A 20,678-nucleotide genomic window follows, 5' to 3' on the forward strand; every position below is an offset into this window, starting at 1 on the left:
AAGTGTCCTTCCCTCTGGACCCCCAGTCTCCCCACCCTCTCCTCCACCACCAGGGCTTCACGATGGACTCATCATTCCAGAAGGGCAGAGGAGGGGATTCTGTTACTTTTAAAACCAGGCTGTATAATTCTATCCTCATAAATTTCGATTGGCGTCTCCTAATTAGGAAAGGTTTACTGAAACACTTGCTTCCCCGGAGTCACCCCGAACCTTTAGAAGGGGAGAAACAGCCGTGGGCATCAGTTCCTGGCCTGCTCTGTCCCTCAAAGGTGTTTCTCGCTGTGTTGGAATCTGAAGGTATGAAGAAACCTGTCTTGGGGGCCCTACTTCAATGGTTTGAATTGGGACCCAGTTTTCCCTTTTTCTCCTGCTTCTGTACTTTATATCATTTTCTTTTTTAAAGGAACTTTAAGAATCTTGATGTTGAGCTCTTTAGAAGAGAGACCCCCAGGGCTACCAACACTATAGTGGGAAAAACTGCACAGGGAAGTTGCACCAGGGACATATTTTTATTCTGGCTTCCCCAGAACATTAGAGATGCGCCGTGTCCACAGAACTGTGCTGGTTTCATTATGAAGCACGACAAAAGCAGCCATCAGGAACTACCCAAGAGTGAATCGTGGAGCCCTCCTCGGAGCTGGGGATGTGTTCCTACATCGGGGGTCGATAGAGGTCCCAGAAAAATCAACAGTTGTTCAGGGCTGTGCGATCGAGAGCATGATCTTATCTACAAAGAATTGCTTTTTAGCTCTTACTACACAGAAAGCCAAGCTCGGCACTTCAGAGAAATGCAAGAACAATCAGTACAGAGGGACTGGGATCTGAAAGACTAGAGAATGAACACAAAAGTCCAGTTTTTTTTCAAGTTAGAATTTAATTTCTTTGCTGTTGATACTGTAAAAAAGAAAAGAAAAATGATTTGTCGGGAGGGGGAAGATTTTTCTAGTCTTCAGAAGTGTAGAAAGAAAGCCTGGTTGAAAGAAAGTCGGGATCAGTTTATCCTATTTCTTCCTGTCACCACATTATTTTTAGGGAACCAGATCTTGGTTTTGAATGTAATACTATGTTTGCAAATTGCCCGAAATGATGTTCTCCTTACGTTGCACTGTTTGCACTCATTGCCTGGGGCCCGTGTTGTTTTGTGTCAGGCTTTTGGAAACCTGAAACACAAGTGTGCAGAGCAGGTCTGGCAGAGAGCTTGTGGCCATCACCCTTGCAGACGTGCAGTGGGAGGGCGACGTTGGCTTTCTGGGTAGTCGACGCCTCTGGGTTGTGGTTTGTCTTCTAAAGCCTAACATGAGCGTCATCTGGCTGAGCATCTGCTGTTTTTCTGGAAGATAAGTTGTTCAAGATTTCAAAATGGGGGTGCACATCCAGGGAGGGTGCGTGCGGTTCAACAAGCCCCACAGTGCTGAGGCATTTTTCATGTCAGTGGGCTCCAGCTTCCATGACGTGTCAACTGAGTAACGACCAGTAGTCTGCTGCTACCTGAGAAGTTTATCATTGTTCTGTACCAATGATATTTTAAAAGTGGGTCTAGAGGTGGTTCGAACCTATATCCAGGCGCTCCTCTTTACAGCCAAGCCTTAGTCACATCGTTGTTACTGTAAATATTAGGACCAGGGCTTCGGTGCCCATTTTTGAAACAAGAATCCATCCAATGTGCTTTTCCGAAGAGACAGTCTCTGGTTTTATGCATGTGGTTTTTCTTAGGCAGGAGAAAGGTTCTTTTTTTGTTGTTGTTGTTTTTTAAAATTTCCCTCAAACATGATGAGCAACAAGTGACACTATCTAGATTTCAGAAGCGTTCTGGAGCCAGTATTAAATTACGTATACCACGTGGCGAGACGATGCCAAGTGGGAATGTTTGTGGTGGCCAGTCTGCCGTGGCACCTCATCCCAGGTGTTGTGCACAATCCCGGGCTTCCTTAGGGAGACTTCTCGGAGCTCCTCAGGGGCGATCAAAGCAAATGGCGTGGAAATCACACACAGCCGACTTTGTTGTTAGAAAGTCACGAGGCTACTTTTGGAATACGGCAGACAGAAGAGGTCTGAGTAACCGTGTGGTCTTGCCTTGCTCTCCCTTCCTTCTTTCCAGATACAGAGGCAAGACGTACAGGGCCGTGGCCAAGATCGTACGGACATCCGACCAAGTTGCAGACTTCTGCCGGCGGGTTTGCGCCAAGCTAGAGTGTTGCCCAAACTTGTTCAGTCCTGTGCTGGTTTCGGAAAACTGCCCAGAGAACTGCTCCATCCATACCAAAACCAAGTACAGTAAGTTCAAATCACGGAAAGAATACTGGTCTGCGGGCCTAAACGGTGGGGAAGGCCGTAGGTGGGCTGTTCTGTTTTCAAACTCTTGAATAATTTTTCACGGAAAATGCTGCAAAAGAATTATTTTAAGATTTGCTGTGGCGATACTTATGCGTTCCCAGCCCAGGAGAGGGACAGGATGATCAACCCCAGAACAGATTATCACTGGCGGGCGTTGGCAAAGGAGAGATGACGCCGGGTATGCTCTGAACTTCAGGGCATTGGCTGAGTTTGGAAACGATCTGGCTGGAAGGAAAGCCGGGTAAAACTGGTTCCTGGTCATGGCAAGTAACCAGAATGGCTTTCTTGGTCCTTACGCTGACCAAGGAGAGTCTCCCTCTGCCCTTCTGTGCGAGGTGAGCACCTCGTCCTACACGGCTTCCTCCCGTCTATATGGCTCCCTCGGTGCAGAAGCAGCCTGCACTGTCCACGCTCCCGCGGGCTCCACTGCCCCTCATGTCCTGGGACGCGGGGTTGGCCGCCCCCACCACCTTTGCTCTGACCTCCCCCCCGCAGGAAGTCCTGCTGTCAGCCTCCTCTGTCCCCACACCCTGGAGCCTCCGCCTTCTGGTGGCCTCTCCTGGGTCTTGTCCTTAGCTCTGCCTTCTGCATGCACGGCAGCCACTCAGATTATGTCGAGCTCTGCTGACTCCCTCTGATGCCCGCTTCTGCCCTCAGTCATCTCTGACCCAGGGGTGACCGCATCCCCGTCTCAGTGGCCCGCAGGTTCGCTGTCCCGGCCCACACTCCGGCTGCCAGGGTATCCACAGGGCCTCGGAGCGCAGTCCATGTGCCGGGAGCCCCAGCCGGCTGAGGTGGATCACCTGGTGTGTCACAATCAGGGATCTGAACGTACCTGAACCTCCACTCAGAGTGTGAATTTCCACATGTTTTTTTCTGTACAGGTGCAGGGATATTCTAAACCATTTTCAGCTCCATCTCCAAGAGTCTGCACCCTCCTCTGGAAGGTTGGACTGCCTGGCTTTCTGCAGCCACGCTCACATATGCAGAGCCACCTGGGTGTGGGTCGGGTGTGGTGACGTCCCGTCCTCTCTGGAGAACTTGTTCCCCCTCCTATGACCTTTGGGCAGAGGGGAGACCCCCTGGAGCAGGGCTGCTTGCTAACAGATGCCCCAGAATCACAGAGGACTTGACTAAGAGCTAAACTTGCCCTTGAAGGTTGACCTTAAAAATAGGAAGAGGTGGGTTAACCAAGCTCCAATTAAACACGACCAAAATGACTTAGAGATTTTTCTGGGTCTGGGATGATAAAGCATGAAAATCCTAAAATCCCTGGGTCAGGTTACGGTTATTATGGCTGCAGATGTCCCAGGGGGAAATGACAAAACCACACTGAGGGGCAATCGAGAGCTTCGAGGCCAAGCGTCACCCGGCGCAACCCCAAGGCTCTGCAAGCAGACACACCTTTGTTGTAGTCAGTGAAACTGTGCTGATTTCCAGCGTCTGGCTTATAGGAAACCACCTGTAGATACACACTTCGCTCTCTCAGGCCTTGGATCAGTTTCTTGGGTGTTGAGGCCCTGAGGGTGTTTATCTAGCTGAGTTTGAGGGACAAGGCAAAGCATTCCCGTACTCCCCCTGCCATCATAACTCCCCACCTGGCTTGGAAAAAAACAAACTGCAGCAGACTTGTCGGGGTTCTTAGGTGTGAACAGGTGCTTATCCACTTGTAACTGGTGCTTGGGGACAACCGTGAAGCAGTGATCGTCCTGCTCTGCTTGGTCCCACTGGGCTCGTTCTGCATGTGAGGCAGTGGGGTGTCAGGGCCTGGTGACTTTTCCATGGGAACGTGGCAGCGTGGCCACGTATGGGGACCACACTGCACTGCAGAGTACGTGCTCCACTGTCCCCAGGAGCGGTGTGTTTAGGTATTTTTCTCGGCTCCTTTCAACCATAGATCAAGGTTCCCATTCTGCAGGTGGTTATGTTGTGGGACAGTCGAGACTTTCCGTGATGAGTCTTGGTCGGGATCATAATTGAAAACCGGATCCTTAGCAGTGGCTTCAATGACTTGAACATGCATTTAACTTACAAAACACATGGGTCGTTATTGAAGGGTGGCCGATGATTCTCTCCCGGGTGCTCTTCGTGTTAACAGAGACCTCTCTCAGGTGCTGGTGGGCTGGCTTCTCCCGAGGCCTCTCTCTGGGCTTGCAGATGGCCATCTTCTCCGTCCTCACCTGCCCCTTGCCCCTGGCGTGCGTTCCCCTCCCCCCCACCCCACACGCTGGTCCCATGGGAGGAAGACCCCATTGTCTTGACCTCACTCACCCTTAGTCACCTCCTCAAAGGCCCCGTCTGCAAATACAGTGGCATGGGCAGGTGGAGGGAGCTTTAATATTTGAGTTCTGAAGACTCACAGTCCTTCCCAGAACACCTTCGAACCATGAGAGTGCTGGAGAAATGTCTCCTCCTCCACGGAAGAGACAGAGGGAAACCTGATGTCCACATGAGATGTTGGATTTTTATTGTTCTGAACGGAAGAGCCATCTTTCTCTCCTCTCTTTTCTCCTCCTCCTCCCCGGTTGTCCTCTCGTTTCTGTAGTCCCCCTCGGTCCACGTATGTACGTGTGCACAACCTCTAGAAAACGCTTTCCGTCCTCTGTCCCCTTGCAGCCTATTATTACGGAAAGAGAAAGAAGATCATTAAGCCCCCAATCGGGGAAGCCAGCACCGAGAGCGGGCACCCGAAGCCAGCCAGACGAAGGAAGCGGCGAAAATCCATCTTCGTGCAGAAGAAGCGGAGGTCTTCCGCCGTGGACTTCGCCACGGGCTCAGGGGAGGTATGTCTGGCCTGGAGCGCCTTCCCGCCTTGGCCTGGGACACGGGCTGCTCATGGGCAAGGCCGCAGCTGACATGCGACGCCGGGTGTTTGGAAGCCCCAGCTCCTTGGTCGCTGAGAGTGGCTTCATTCTGCTTGGCCTTGCGGGCTGGGGGAGAGCTGTGACAGGGACCATGGTGGGGACAGTAGGATGGGCCTTGGGGTCCCTTCTTGGGGTCCGCTCAGGGGGTGTGCATGGGGCCAGCTGGGCAGGAGAAGGCCTCCCTGGATTTAGTGCCTCCCCTTCTCCCCAGGAGAGCGAGGAAGAGGATGCAGATGCCATGGACGAGGACACTGGCAGTGAGGAAACCAGCTCTGAGCTCCGCGATGACCAGACGGACACCTCTTCGGCCGAGGTGCCCTCTGTGCGGCCCCGGAGGGCGGTCACCCTGAGGAGCAACTCGGAGCCGGAGCGCCGGCCGCCCGTGGAGAGGCCGCGGAGGGCCCGACGGGTGCAGGCGGCCTCCCGTGCCGAGGGGGCGGACCAGGGCACGGCCACCGGCCACGACCCTGTGGAGGTAACACCCGAGGGCCCCAGGGTGGGCTTGTGTGGGGCCAGGGTGCAGGCAGGCTGGTGAAGAATGCCTTGATGTGGGGCTCCCAGCTTAAACTGCCAGGAGCGGTAGCGGCAGCTGCAGCCCAGGGTCCAAGTCTGGGGGAGAGGCCTGGTGATTTCCCGTCTTGAGTGGAGTCCAGGACAGTAATAGCACCTGTTTCTCTGGAAGGTTTTCTAGTTGCAAAGGACTCTTGTCAGGAGAACAGACCTGATGAGTCCTCAGGGTCCCGTTGACCACTGGGCTTCCCCTTCACGGGGCCCCTGTGTGGCCGCAGAAGGTTAGGTCAGTGTGTCGGGTCTCCCCCAGACCCACAGGCGGGACACGATCGGCTGGAAGGTCATGGGCACCATCACCACCAGAATAAATGGGCAAGAGCTGGCTGCCTCCCGTAGGCTCTCAGGCGCCGCGTACCATCTCTGCAGCGGAGGTGCATCCTCACCAGGCAGGCCCGGGATTTCCTCAACTGGCTTTTCAGCTCCTGCTCTCACGGTGCCTTTTCTCTTGACCTCTAAGGACACACAAGTCATGGGAGGCAAAGTCATAACCCAGGCGAGATGCTAAGAACGCCCCTCGAACCCCCAAGTCTCTGTAGCCTGTCGGGTGCCCAGGCAGAGGCTGGAGGGAGGAGGAAAGTCTGGCTCAGGCCCTGCAGTGATCCAATGACCTCCTGCCTCCTTTCTCCCATCAGGATGCAAAGCAAGAGGACGAGGAGAGACTCGTTCTGGAGAGCAACCCGTTGGAGTGGACGGTGACCGACGTGGTGAGGTTCATCAAGCTGACTGACTGCGCCCCCTTGGCCAAGATATTTCAGGAGCAGGTGCGCTGGTTCTGTGGCTGAGTTTGCTCAGTTTTGTTTGATCTGCTGATTTAGCTGCTTTCTGTGACACGGCTCTGGCAGGGCAGGCGGCCTCCCCACGTTGCTCCCGGGATGCTGGGGGGTGCAAGCCTGGCTCACACTCAGTCCCTGCTGACACCTCCGTGGGGGGCTCCTTGCTGCCAAGCACAGACGGAAGCCCCAGCTTGTCTTCTCAGATGCTCCTTCTTGGGGGCGGGGAGTCCTGGGGGTCGGGGCGCTCGCCTGGCCTTTGTTGTGTCGGTCGGGGGGAGGGGGCCTGTCCTGCTGTCCTGCAGTAAAGCCATTTTTGTCTAAAAGGTGTCTGTCTCCCTCGGCTACCTTTCCCCCGTCCTCTGGCTGGAGGGAGCAGGCCTCCCTTGGGCCCTTTTCACCCATGAAGCTTCTTTAGCGATAGGTCTTGGCCTGGGAGGCAAACAGACAAACCCAGGCACTCTCTCGACGCCCTCTCGGGCCACCAGGTCCCTGCGGTCGGCTCTCTCTCCTCTGCACCTTATGTTTATTTGATTCATCACATCCAGGGCTTTTAGTTCTATTCAGTGGGAGAAACGGGGCAAGTATGTCTCCTCATCTTCCCTGTTCCTCTCAGTGCCCCCATTTCTTTCACTCCTTCCTCTGCAATGACGTTAAAAACCTGTGGAATGTCAGGCACTGTGCTGGGAGATGACTGAATGCAAAACGATCGGCGTACTCTGTACTTTAAAGGAACTTTGATTCTGCAGATAAGATGATATTTAGCTAAAACCTAAGACCTGCTCTGAGCCCTAAGTCAGGGATTTTTTTTTTTTTACATCGCCCCTTAAACTAATGTGGAAACAAATTGCCCGTCTGGACACAAGCCACCCTGCAGATAGAATTTCCAGTGAAGCCTGTGACTTGCTCTCTTGCACTCGTGTGAAGTCTTGCCGTTTCTCACGCTGCCTCATGGTCTAACTGTGTCTTTCGGGGCCTCATATTTAAGGAAGGTACTGTTTGCTGTATAATCAGTTAAAGGTGTGTGTGCATGATCTTTTTTTAAGATGATACATACACACCGATACCCTAGAAGGAGGGTAACTGCGGGCACTCCGGGAGGAAGGGAGAAAGAAGGGCCTCTGATTCCCACGCACGCAGCGACTCCCCCAGATTTTCCACTGGGCCCACTGTGGAAAAAGTGAATTCACGTGGGCAGACCAGGTCTTCCCCTTTGTTCATTCAACACACGTTAACGAGCCCTTGTTCTGTGTCTGGCGGGCATTTTTCTAGGTGCCGAGGATAGAACGGGGAAACAGAGTAGAAGAGATCCCTTGCCCTGACTGCCGTGTCTTCTCAAAAGTGAATTAAAATGCGAGGCCGCCCCTGACGCCTGGGTCCCGGGCCTCAGCGCCCAGCTCTCTCTGCTGGGAGGTGCTGCTTTGGGCCAGCTGCATCCGTGTTTCTGTGCCCCGACCCCCAGCAGGACGGTGACGGAGCCACATCTCACTCATTGTGTGTCTCCAGTATCTACTTTGGGGTCTGACGATACAAACAATGTAGTCGATATTTTGCAAAGAAATGTAAAACGACTTTAAAAGACCTGGCACCTCCTCAGAAACTAAGGTTTGATTTATCAGGGGAATCCTTTCTCCTCCTTCCTGGGCTGTGAGACGTGAGAAAAATGTAGCAAAAGGAAAAGCATTTCAGAAAGAACTGGCGAGGAATAACACCTTGCACCTGAGGTGTAGACGCATGAAAGTATTTTTACTGAGGAATAGTTTTTGCATCCTGAAGAGTGCACGTGACACTTGTACATCGGGGGCATGCTGATAAAGGGAACAGCTCTGAAAGCCGCCCTCCGGGGAGGAGCCTAGAGGATTGTTGCAAGGCTGCATCTACTGTCCCCTCCCCTTTATTTCCACCACCGGTAAATACTGTTCCAAATTTTGCATTTATCGTGTTCTTGTTTGAGTTCCTCTCACAGGCTTTTTCGAGGTGATGCCATAAGGTTTCCCACAGTAGGTGAACCAACATACGTTTCCACTCATGGGGTAGGGGTTCCCGTTACCATATACTTCTGTGCCAACACTTAGTACTGTGTGACTTTGTCACTTTTGTGGGCATAAAATTGTGTCGTGGGCCTCATTGGCACTTCCCTGATAAGGCTGGCATCTCCACCACAAATTTCACCACTTTTGTTTCACTTGTGAAGTATCTGCTCATGCCTTTTGCCTAATTTTTTTTTCATGGTTTGTCTTTGTTGTTGGTTTGCGTAGTGACTTGTATATTCTGGAAATCACTGCCGTCCTTCGTGCGCTGTACGCAGAGCATGCGGTGTGTGGTTGGGCTGGCCGCTCTGTGGCACCCTGTAATGGACCCCACGGGGAGCACCCCAGTTCACCGGGCTCAGCTGTGCTACCCCGTAGTAAGCATCCTCACCCCTGGTCCCTCATGCCCTCCCCACCCTGCCTACTGACCCATTCCAGGACGTTGTGCCCAATACCAGCTTGTGGATGTTCAAGTCCTATAACGTGACTTCTCTAACATCTTTAGTGACTCCTGCTCACACAGCCCAGCAGTTCCCATATCCTAACTGCCATCTGGGCCCATTTCGGCTCTACCCTCAGTGTCTCTGAGCTTTCCTTGGGTACGTGCTCTCGTGGACTACTTGCCTTCCATGGGTCCAACCTCCCCTTAATGATTCCCCTTGGCCCCTTAGGTCTGAGTTCAGGCATCACCTGATCTCTGGAGCGTTCCTGACTCCTCCTATAAGACTGGCTGTGTTCCCATCCATTTGAGCCCGTAGCTCCGTGACCATACTTTATTTTCTCTGTATTGTAGTGGTCTGTTCATCATAATGGCCCTCCTGGGAGGGAGTCTTCGTTTGTTCAGTGCGGTAACCACAGAGGCCATAGAGTGCCTGGCTCAAAGACGGTGCTCGAGAAACGCTTGTTGAGTAAATAAATGACATCCTTCACTTAAATGTGGTGCCTGCATATGGCGGCTGCCTTCACTGCTGTGGTCTGCGGAGAGTTATGGAAGCATTTTAGGACTGGCTTTCAATTGCAATTGAATCTACATGTCCAAGGATGGCCATCCTAAGTATGGGTGTTTAGAGTGACGGCTTTCCCTCCAAAGTTTAATATCTGGAAACCATGGTTCTAGGGGCACCTGGGTGGCTCAGTCAGTTAAATGTCCAACTCCTGGTTTCCGCTCAGGTCATGATCTCAGGGTCCTGGGATCGAGCCCCACGTCGGTCTTGCTGCTCAGCGGGGAGTCTGCTGGTCTCCTCCTCTCTCTGCCCCTCCCTGCCCCCTCCCCTGCATGCGTGTGCGTGCTCTCTTTCTCTCTCTTTCTCTCTCTGACTCTAAAATAAATAAATGAATCTTAAAAAAAGAAAGAAAGAAAGCCATGGTTCTAGTTCCAATACAGTCTCTAACTCAATGATCTTAGGTAGATCAACTAGTTTTTATGGTATTAATCTCCAACTAAAAAAACTTCCTTTACCCTAAAAGAAGTTTCTGTTCTGTTCTTCATTGAACATAATGGTTAAGCCACCTGCACATGGTTTTATAACATCATCCTGTTTCCTACTTAAAATGTGTTTTTATGAGTCCCATGATACTCACGAGACTATGTATCCCCAGGCCTATACCCATTCTGTCAAGTTTTGATAAAATATTAGGCAGATTTGCCTCAGAAAGTGGAGTCAGCTGACAGGTCCCAGGTCAGGAGGTGCCATGGTTTGGTTCATGACCTTGAGCAAAACACTGTTTCTCAGCACTTCCTCTAGTTTGCCCTAGAGGTGGGATCTGAAGAGAAAGTAACCTGTAAAAACACTATAGAAAAAGAAAAAACAAACATAGCATCAAAAACTCATTGACAGTTTTATTAGTTTGTCTCCTACTTTCAGCATGTATTCAGGACTGATTGGCTCACTTTGGGGTTCAGTAAGGTCCAGTGTGGGTCTTGGTTGACAAGCGCTTGTCGTTGTGCACATCAAGGCTCAAGCCCACATAATCTGGATGGTTTAAGTTGTACTTATGTCGGAACTCTTAAAGCTAAGGCTTGGTCCTTATTGCCGCTGTACTTATTAGGGATAATCAGCACCTTGAGGTGGCTTTTGAAACATCATATGCTAAATTATGCTTGCTCCTACCATTAGTCCTCCGAAGGCCAACATTTATACCCATTTTGGGTTTTTTTTTTCTTTTTTTTTTTTGCTTTTGGTATCTTTAAGACAGCTCGATAAACCACTAATTTTAAGAACGTAAGCTCTGTGTAATTCATGATGCATGATGTCTGAGATTCACGTGCTTGTGTGCAGTTGCAGGACTGGCACGTCTCTGTGGCTTGTGGGAGCCCTGGGTTCACCGCTTCTCCAAATGGCAGAAATTCCCATTTGCTGGGTTCGATTCCTGCTCTCCTTCTACCACTGGCCTTTACCGCTAACCTTCCCTTACTTCCTTTGGAATGTGAAGACTGTCTTGTCTTCATTCAAACAACATCTATGTAAATATGGTTATAGGAAGCGAGCTGGTGAAGAGGCCGAGGTGTCCAGTGGGGTGATCCTAAAGCTTTGGGGTGAGCCATAGTCTCTTCCTCCTGCAGCAGCTGCAGCGTAACAGTCTCTAGTGATACAGTCCCCATGCGGACTCGGGGCATGGCTGTATGGCTGTAGAGGGCTAGCGAGGACAAAACCCGGAGGCAGACCCTGTACACCTCGTTCTGGGAGACGCAGCTGTGCAGATGGAGAAGCGTGCCTTTGTGTGTGTGTGTCAGTACCTGAGTTTTCCTCAGGGGAGAACTGCTCTGGGTAGTGGCCCATCTCTCTAGCATCTTGTTTCGATGATGAAACATCAGGCCCTGTCCAAGAAGAGAGAGCTGCCCCTCTTCATAGAGAGCTCTTTTCCTGCTCACAGGGGAGTCACAGCAGAATGTACGAAGGGCGGGGGTGCATGGGGGTTAGAGGCACTGTCCCGGCCAGGGGCCAGGGGCTGTAAGCTTGGGAGGGAGGAGGTCCTGCAGCAGCCCACCTGGTCCCCCTCTCCGTCCCACCAGCCAAGGCATGTGAGTTTCAGAGTAGCCAGTATTGTCTGAGAGAAAGATTTTTATTAACCAGAAAGATGAGAGTCCCCAAGTCAAGTGGGTATTGCTGCCACGCACTCCTGTGAATTGAAGGTGAGGAGACCAGCCCCTCATGGCCTGGGCCCCCAAGAGGAAGCCTGCCATGTGCAATGCCTTCCCTTGGTGCACAGTGTCTGGGCTCTAACATGACTTTGTTTCCCGGCAGGACATTGACGGCCAAGCGCTCCTGTTGCTGACTCTCCCCACGGTGCAGGAGTGCATGGAGCTGAAGCTGGGGCCCGCCATCAAGCTGTGCCATCAGATCGAGAGAGTGAAAGTGGCTTTCTACGCCCAGTATGCCAACTGACACTGCCCTGTAGCAGCGATCCATGGTCTCGGTGACGCAGCGTCTCGGGAGGGTTAGGGATCGCAGCTTCGTTTTGCTGGACTGTGAGATGGTACATGCACTAAGTAGCACTGAAAAGCGGGAAGCAGGGAGGGCCCTGCTCATGCTCCTGCCTGTTTGACATGGCCACATTTGCAAGCACGCCCAGGACCACCCCAGTGGCTTCTACACAGTGTTGGGCGCCGTGGAAAATGGAAGAGCCTCTTTGTACATCCACGCCTCGCCTTGCTCTGTCTGGAAACCAGGCAGCTCCCCACTAAGGGCTCTCTTCGACCACAGCCCCCTTTGCTTTGAAAACTAAGGCACAGTGGAAGGCTTTTGTCCACGTGCCCATGGAGGACCCCCGGCTGGTCATTCTGCTGTGGTTGTTACAAACACTTCTTTAGTAACGATGCACATGTGGCTATGGCCGCATGGGTGTCACTGCAATTTGATCTTGGGGGCGACTTAGTTCCCCAAAGCACTTGTTCCAGGGTGCGGTAATGAAAGGATGGGCTACACCTGCATCACCTGTCAGAGGTGCCTTTTAGGAAGCAGGGGGCATGAAGGCAGGCAGCATGTCATCACAGAGAGACCGTTCTTCCTGAGGGATGGACCCCCAGAGCCTGTAGAGGGTTCCGTTTGCAATCTCTTAGAGAACTTCACACACTGCTAACTTTCTCATTTAATTGTGACCAGATTAGGGAGTCATTCCTTTAGTCTGTTGGGAAATACTGAGCTGTGTATCGAAAGAAAAGCTTAATTTCAGAGAAGAGTGGGAAAGGCATCAGGAAGCTTTTAATAAACCAGCCGCATCCCCTTGGAGGACGCTGCAATGAGTCTCTTGATGAGGCTGGCGTTGAGTGCGCTCCATCAGCCCGGCCCTGGGATTGCTATGGAGGAGGCGGACACTCCTGGTGGGAAGCACGTCAGCAACCTGGGCCAGCCCTGCTCTCCCGCAGGCCCGGCTGATGGCCAACTGTGACCCTGGATGACGGGATCACTCTGGATGTTCCTGTCCACCTCCTGCTCCTGCTAAAGGCGAGTTCCGATCTGCCCGCATGAGACACAATAGGTGAAGAAGACTCATGTCACCACTGTGTTTACAGTCTCCTGTAGCCCACACTGGTTTGGAGGTTCCTGATGACATTTCTCAGGCAGTTCTCATTACGTTGGTCGCGTCACCTGTGGAGAGACCTGAGGCTCTGAGAATTGGCTGGGATTTTGTTTTGTTTTGTTTTTGTACCAGTCACTTCATCTGCGTTTGCATGTGAGGGACCCAGTGCACTCAGTGAAACCCGAATGGATGGCTCTCCTCTGTTGTGGTCAGTGGCCCAAATGCCTTTGGAAATGGGCGCAAGGAAAGCAGACCTTTGGATTGTCCCTCAGGGGACACAGAAGGGGAGCCTGCCCTACTGCTACGTTTGTACTGTAATTATCTTGATCTCTCCTCCTTGATTAGAGTCTCAGCAGCTGCAGTGACATCGTGTGGTGGGCTTATTAGCTGTCACGTTTCTGCTATATTTTTATGGCATGATTATCTGTCAGATTTTGCAAAGTTTGATTATTAATGCTGACCTTTACTCACACTGTGTTGCTGTTACAGACGCAAACAAGAAGCCTATTTTGCAGGTAACTTTTTACTCCGCCCCCACACCTGGCTGATTTCTACCATGTTTTAAATGTTTGGCAAGTGGGTTTGCCTGGGGACCAGTGACGGAAGGACCAGTGTCCTACACTGGCGCTGGCAGTGTGGTGGCCAGGTAGGGAGCATCCGTGCTGACTGGCCCTTGGCTTGCGGTTGGGCTTCCAGCTCCTAGGCTGAAGCATTGGTCTCCTCCCGGGTTCCCACCCCTGCCTCCTCAGCCACATGCTTTTGGCCTTAAACGCTCAGCCTGGTGGAGTCTGTCGGAAAGGGCACCCATTTTGAGATCTTTGGCTTCTTCCCTGCACTGACTCACTTAGGATCCTTCACCGTGGCCTTTCTGAGCTGAGCTATTCCTGTTGTACCTGGAACAAGAGCAGAGGGTTGTGGTGGCTGCGACGTGGCACTGTATTCACAGGATGCGTGTCCCCTTCTTGTGCCCTTCCTGGTAGAGGTACAGAGAAGGAGGTGCTACATCACGGAGGCATATGTTGCAGGCATCTCTGGAGCCCCCCGGCCCCCCAGAGGATCTGGAAGGATCTCCCACTGGCAGGCTGGGCGAGATGCGGCCACCGTTGCTGGCGAAGCTTCCTGCCTCCCAAGGGGCTGCGCACCCAAGACGCCCCAACTTCAGTCTTTTTCTGTATGGCAGTCGGTCTCTTCACCCCCTTCCACTTTCTCGTGAGGGAGGAAGACGTAGCTGGGGCCAGAGGCTGAGGGCCCAGCTCTGGGGTCTCCCCCATGAAGCTGTGTGTGCCACCTCCTGGCCCTCTGAGAGCCAAGAACCCTTCCAGGACCCAGAAGATGCTTTTGCTGTCAGTGTCACCAGCATCCTCCTGAACTTGGACCCTCTGCGGACTCGCGCTGGTGGGTGCACTTCACATGGGTAGCAACCTGGCTATGGAATGGGAAGGTGGCGTCTGTTTCTCTGTAGGATTCACCCCCCACCAGCTTCTGTCTCATAAATAGGGCCGATTTCCAAGGAACCTTTACCCCGTGGTTACTGTGTCTCTTACGGCAGGAAATGCTGATTCTATACGCCCTACCCTGGGTACCACCGCAGCCCCAGGCCAGACATGTGTCGGCTGGAACACCAACAAGTGATGCCCACTTCCTCCATCCCTAGATGCCACAACCTCCACTCTGTCTCTGTGATGATACTTTGGGACCAAAGTCCTGTGCTCTGATTACCTGGGTCCTCGATGCACCCTGCCACGCGTTACCTCCTGGAGCTGGATGAGAAGCGTGTGTCCGCTCTCCCAGCCAAGTAGACACTTCGCCATCTGTACAGTGTGAGGCAGAAATACCACCTTGCCTTTAATGGTGGGAGTCATCACGCAATCCCATCCCAAAACTGCGGGAGCTTGTCCAGCTCCTGTCTTCTTGACCGCATCTGTACTGTATTGGGAAAGTATCCCATCCACAAGAGGATAAACCTTAAAAAAAAAAAAAAAAAAAAAAAAAAAAAAAAAAAACCTAAAAGGAACAGGGTACGGCTGGCATTGCAAACGAACTTCTTTGCTTTTCAAAAATAAACCAAAAAAGAAAAATGGAAACCAGTTCCCTTCCAGTTGCATAGTACAGAGAACTCACCCATCACTTTTAAAATTCGGTCCATTTGATCAAAGGTCAACTCACACACACACAGTGTTTGGGCTGCACGGCCATTAGGTTGCTTTACCTTATTTGATCATATCTGAAAGAGTTATTTCCTGTGTTTGCTTTGATTGGCTCCTCAATAAATTTAAATAACTCAGACCTTTGACACTGACCCCCACCCACCCGGCTGTCATCTCTGGGAGGCTGATTTGGATCGGTGTTTGAAGCTCAGTCGGAGTGTCCTAACTTGTCTCTCAGAAATTGAGTGTTGCAGCGGGCAAGTTCTGAGATTTGCCTTTTATCTTAGACCAGACGCCTTCCTAAGAGCCGCCCTCCTTTCATTTTGCAAGCACTGGGGGTTTTCATACTTTCTTGCATAGAACACCCATTTCTGTTTATTTCTGTACATAGATCTATAAAAGCCGTAGCGTTAAAATCTTTGTTGTGATTTGAGTAACATTGTTGCCTTTTCGGTTGAGATGGTGAACCTAGGATCCAAGTACTCTGTTCTGTCCTTAGAAAGCTGTGATCGAGTGTGCAATTGTTTTTGAAGGGAACAATAGTAAATTAAAGTCCCTGTAGTCTTTAAGGAAGAAATTGTGGAAGAGATAGACAGACTGCCCGTGTCTTTTGGTGCAATAACTAATAGCAAGGAAAAGTTCTATTTGCAACTATGACGAACTAGTGATCCTCTTATTCATTTACCTACCGTTCTTTTCTGTTCAAGAGTTTTCCGGAAATTGCTTTAGTCCCTTTAACTCGGTTAAGTATTTCAGTTGGTTCTTCTAGCTTTTATCACTAGAGTTGGTTGACAAGTAGCCCAAAACATGGATGCGATAAAATCAAATTGTGCTGGTTTTGATCCACTTAATCTAAAAATTGTACTTGCTGACACGGTGGCTGCTTCGGGTGTGGGTCAGAAGCGCCTCTAGTTCCAGTGATGAGTACTAACCCAGATGGTTTCCTGAGCGGTGGTCTTGCCACCGTCCTGGCTGGTTTTCAATGGCGAGGATTCCGTACCAGCAAGCACGCAGGTCCGGTCATGCAGCCAAGCCACGGCACGGCTTCAGGTGGGCCTGACGCATACCCCGAAGGGAAGGCAAAGTTCTGGGACCAGCATTTGCTGAAAACCAGCTTAAGATGAGAAATTGGAGATAATTTTTTTTTTTTAATGACAGAAGAAAAAAATCATCTCATTCGTTGTTCACAATGGGAGCAAGCATGATATCCAGAAGCATCAACTGTCCCTAGTCGTGAATGTCAGAAGCCCTTTTCCCGTTTTTTGCATTCCAGTTTGAGTAGTTGGTATTGAAATTTGATTCCTATCTTGTGTATGGTTCGGTGTGTAAAAGGAAAAATCCGTGTTTTTACTTTTGGGATGTGCAGGACAAACGGGCATGATGTTGGTTTGTTGTAAGATTGTATTCTGTATATATGTTTCCATGTAAATAAATGAAAATCTATATCAGAGTTATATTTTAATTTTTATTCTAAATGAAAAGAAACCCTTTTTACTTGAAAAAAAGTTGTAAGCCACATTGTTAATAAAGTAAAAATAAGTTCTAAGGTGGTGTCTGTGTCTTTCTGTGTAAGGTTACTAACAAATATTATATGGAGGGTCTGCATTCTGTTGTGTTTTTCTTTTCCTGCTACGCGCCAGAGCATGCGTTTGTAGGTTCTGAAGGTCCCATGCAGTCTTTTGGAGTTACCTGCCAGCCTTGGAGCTTTTTATTCATGGCACCTGCGTTTATTCTTCTTCCCAAAACACTGCAGTACATCCCACACACACATCACCCCTGGGCCTCCCACACTCAGCGATGGTGCTTCTTCCGTGGTTGCCTGGTGCATCGTGAGGATGACCACGCTCCGTCTGGGGGAGCATACTCAACCGTATTTACACGTACGCTTGTCCTTCACATGTCGCCAGTGGGCGTTGGGCATCTCGGGAGAGCAAGAGCTGCCTTTGCCACCCTGCCCAGCCATGCAGTCTCTGTCTCGGGTGGGACATGCTTCTCCCCATCTCCCACGACACGCTCAGACAGCGTTCCCGAGGCTCCGGGGACGAGCCAAGGCCCACGGGACGGGCATTCGGGGGAAGGTGGTGGAGGAACACGGCGACTCTCCTTTCTCCCGATCCGGGCCCATTTTAACCATCTGACTTCTCTTTATTTATTTTTTTAATAATAAATTTATTTTTTATTGGTGTTCAATTTGCCAACATACAGAATAACACCCAGTGCTCATCCCGTCAAGTGCCCCCCTCAGTGCCCGTCACCCATTCACCACCACCCCCCTGCCCTCCTCCCCTTCCACCACCCCTAGTTCATTTCCCAGTTAGGAGTCTTCCATGTTCTGTCTCCCTTTCTGATATTTCCCACTGATTTTTTCTCCTTTCCCCTTTATTCCCTTTCACTATTATTTATATTCCCCAAATGAATGAGACCATATAATGTTTGTCCTTCTCCGATTGACTCATTTCACTCAGCATAATACCCTCCAGTTCCATCCACATTGAAGCAAATGGTGGGTATTTGTCGTTTCTAATGGCTGAGGAATATTCCATTGTATACAGAGACCACAGCTTCTTTATCCATTCGTCTTTCAATGGACACCGAGGCTCCTTCCACAGTTTGGCTATTGTGGACATTTATAGCAGCAATGTCCGACTTCTCTTTAAATATATTCTTTTGCCCCTGCTGACAGGTTCTGTAGATAGAAATTTTTGTTTTGTTCTGTACTGAATTACAAAAGCATTTTTCCATCAGCGGATCTTCAGTACCAAAAACAAAGCCCAAGATGGCAGACAAAAGTGGGAAGCCCATTGTTCATTTTCTCAAAATATCCTGGAAACAAGCCAAGGGTTACGTGGCTGAGCAAATGAGATTATTGTATTTCCATTTGTGCTTGAAGATCTGTGATGACAAAGAAATGTGAAGACTCAATATATGATAAGATAAAGTGGAAGCCGGACACTTTTCCAGATCTCTAAACTGAATGAATTTAAGCCAAAAAAAAAAAAAAAAAAAAGACAAAAAACCCCTTACATTTCTCAAGATGGCTTTGGCCACCAAGAGCCTACTTTTAATTCTTCTGTCCTCTAGGAAGGCTCCTCTCAACTTCCAGTTCACTAGAAGCTACTTCCCCTTTGTTCTGGGATTTGGTGCGCTGCCCTTTTATTTCAAGGCTGCGGGGACCACGCCACCCTCACTGGAGGTTCAAAGACTACATAAAAAATGCTGTTTACACAGACGTGACCTTGGGTGGCTCCAGTGTGAAGACAGGACGTTTAATCAGGGAGGTGAAAGTGCTGCATCAGAAGAACAGATGGGCCGCAGTGGTTTTCCAGGGAATAATTTTATCAGGAGCTTCTGCGATGTCGGCCCAAACCGGAGTAGCTCGTTTGTTGTGTGGAAGTCTCCTGTTCAGCGGACTCAACGGAGAAGAAAGCTCTCCTGGCGTTCCTCTGAGGCCAGATGACGGCTCAGTTAGCACGACCACCACGCCTTCCCACCAGCCGCTGGATTTGAAACCGTTATCGCCATCTTTTGCTTCAAGCGTTTTGGAATGGCTAATGTGGCACAGTGAGGTGTGCATTGTGCAGAGAGAGAGAGAGAGAGAGAGAGAGGCCTGGTGGAGACGGAGGGCATTGGCTCACAGAGGCACTATTGCGCTTTTCCGACAGTCCTGGGTTGAAACACTTGTTCTCCTGCTTGCCAGGTATGTAACACGAAGCCCCAGTTCTCTTTCCTGCCAAAGGTAGGTAGTACCTACACCTGGTTGGTAGGAGGGTTCAAGACACTGTGTGGCTCTCAGCAAAGAGTCTGGGTGGGCCCGACTCCTGGATCCTCTGGGCACATCAACTCCTGGGACCTTGACCACTCATTGGCACGTCTGGGCGACCACAACTGTTGTGTCCACGGTGCCCACCGCAGGGGGAGCCTCAGGTACCCAGACGCGGCCCAATCAAACCCTGGAGAGCTGGGCCCCCCTCTGTCTCTCCCCCTCTTAGGCCCCTAAGAGGCTCCCCCTCTTAGGACCCGGCTTCCCGAAAAATGGCCGGTTGACTAGAAGGGTGGTGACTTCCCGCAGGCGGGGGAGGGAGGGTCCCGGAGCGCCAGCTGGGGTCAATGCAGGAGGTGGGAGAGCACTGGCAGGAAAATGCAGGCCCAGGTGGCCTGTCCAGAGATGCCCCAACTTGTCCGAGAGACCCCATCCGTTTTCTCAAGCAGAGGCCAAGCCGGTCACACACCACCTTATATTTGCGGCCCCCCCACCCCCGCCTCCCAGCTTTCATTTCCATTTCCCCTCCTTCCCGTTGCCGTGTTATTTTATCCCACGATGAAATACTAGCGTGTTTAAGCCTCGCCTCAGACTATGTTATCTTTGGAACCCCAAATGAGATAGTTGGTGCCAGAAGTTTTCTAGAAAACAGACCCTCCAGATGGGAGCTGGGAATCCGATCGGTGCCCATCTGAGAGCCATAGGGACCCTCTCACTCTTAATGAGCAGGGACAGCAAATCCCCGCAGTTTGCTCAACATCACGGGGCTCCTGGCTGCGGCTGACTAGGGTGGGGGGGCAGGGAGCAGGGAGGGTGATGTGGGTAAGAGCTGGTGGGGGGGCACTGGGCAGGACTGGCCTTGCAAGGGGGAGTTGGTGGCAGGCTTAGGAAGGCAGTTTATCAGCGTGGGTGCATCGAGGCAGCTTTCAGAGACACTCTGGTCTTATATAGCCACCAGGAAAGATCACCCGTGGAAAAATCGGCCGGGGATCCGATCCTAAGGCCGCGGTGCTGCAGGGGCCTGAATGCGGCCTCCACAGGCTTCCTTCTGCAACGTCAGACGGTGGCTTCTCCTGACCGCGGAGGGGGAGCACCTGCACCGCGGGAAGCGGCCACCGAGTACGAGAGCCAACAACCTTGAACCCTGATTCGCCCCAACCCCTCTTCGCTGGCCGACATTCCCTGGGCCCGCGGACAGACGCAGGACAGCATTCTCACGACGTCGAGTATCACGACCTCCCGGCCCGTCCCTGCTTCCGCAGTAACCGGACGGGTCTCAGGTCAGCCCACGCCGGGAATTACAAACCTTGACCCCGGAGGGACAGTCCCCGCACAGGAGGGAGGAATTGCGGGATGCGGCCCACGTGCTAGCACAGGCCGGGGGGCTCACGTGGGAAGAGACGAGGACGGGAGAGCGTGTGCTGCTGTGAGACGGGATGCTGGGCATTTGACCTGTGACTTGGGATTGAATATTCGGATAAGGACAGCTTGGGCCAGACTGGCCATTACCTGGTGTGCTTCCTCGAGCTCGGCCTGCAGTAAGCAAGATGGAAATGCCGGAGCGTCCTCCTCGGCGCCCAGAGGAAGCAGTCAGAGGGGGAATAGGATGGACACAGTCTATGGAACAGGGCCAGGCTGCGGCTCCCAATCGCCTAGAATCCAGCATGTAGGACATTGAACCC

The 20,678-nt window shown here is 51.5% G+C and overlaps 1 protein-coding gene across 6 annotated transcripts in view; it reads left to right on the plus strand.

Moving 5' to 3' along the window:
- The window catches only part of SFMBT2 (Scm like with four mbt domains 2), a 217,060-nt gene extending 200,278 nt beyond the window's left edge, over positions 1-16,782 (plus strand). For 5 of the 6 annotated variants that reach the window (XM_025445576.3, XM_025445579.3, XM_049101144.1 and 2 more), the window contains 5 exons: positions 2,099-2,274; positions 4,951-5,117; positions 5,410-5,673; positions 6,401-6,529; positions 11,814-16,782. In XM_025445576.3, coding sequence (XP_025301361.1) covers positions 2,099-2,274; positions 4,951-5,117; positions 5,410-5,673; positions 6,401-6,529; positions 11,814-11,954 — 877 coding nt within the window. In that variant the 3' untranslated portion in view covers positions 11,955-16,782. The remainder of the gene's footprint in view (positions 1-2,098; positions 2,275-4,950; positions 5,118-5,409; positions 5,674-6,400; positions 6,530-11,813) is intronic. The other variant, XM_025445580.3, reaches the window with a different exon arrangement.
- The last annotated feature ends 3,896 nt before the right edge of the window (positions 16,783-20,678 follow it).

Source organism: Canis lupus, chromosome 2, assembly GCF_003254725.2.
Source record: "Canis lupus dingo isolate Sandy chromosome 2, ASM325472v2, whole genome shotgun sequence".
NCBI classification, from domain to species: Eukaryota; Metazoa; Chordata; class Mammalia; order Carnivora; family Canidae; genus Canis; species Canis lupus.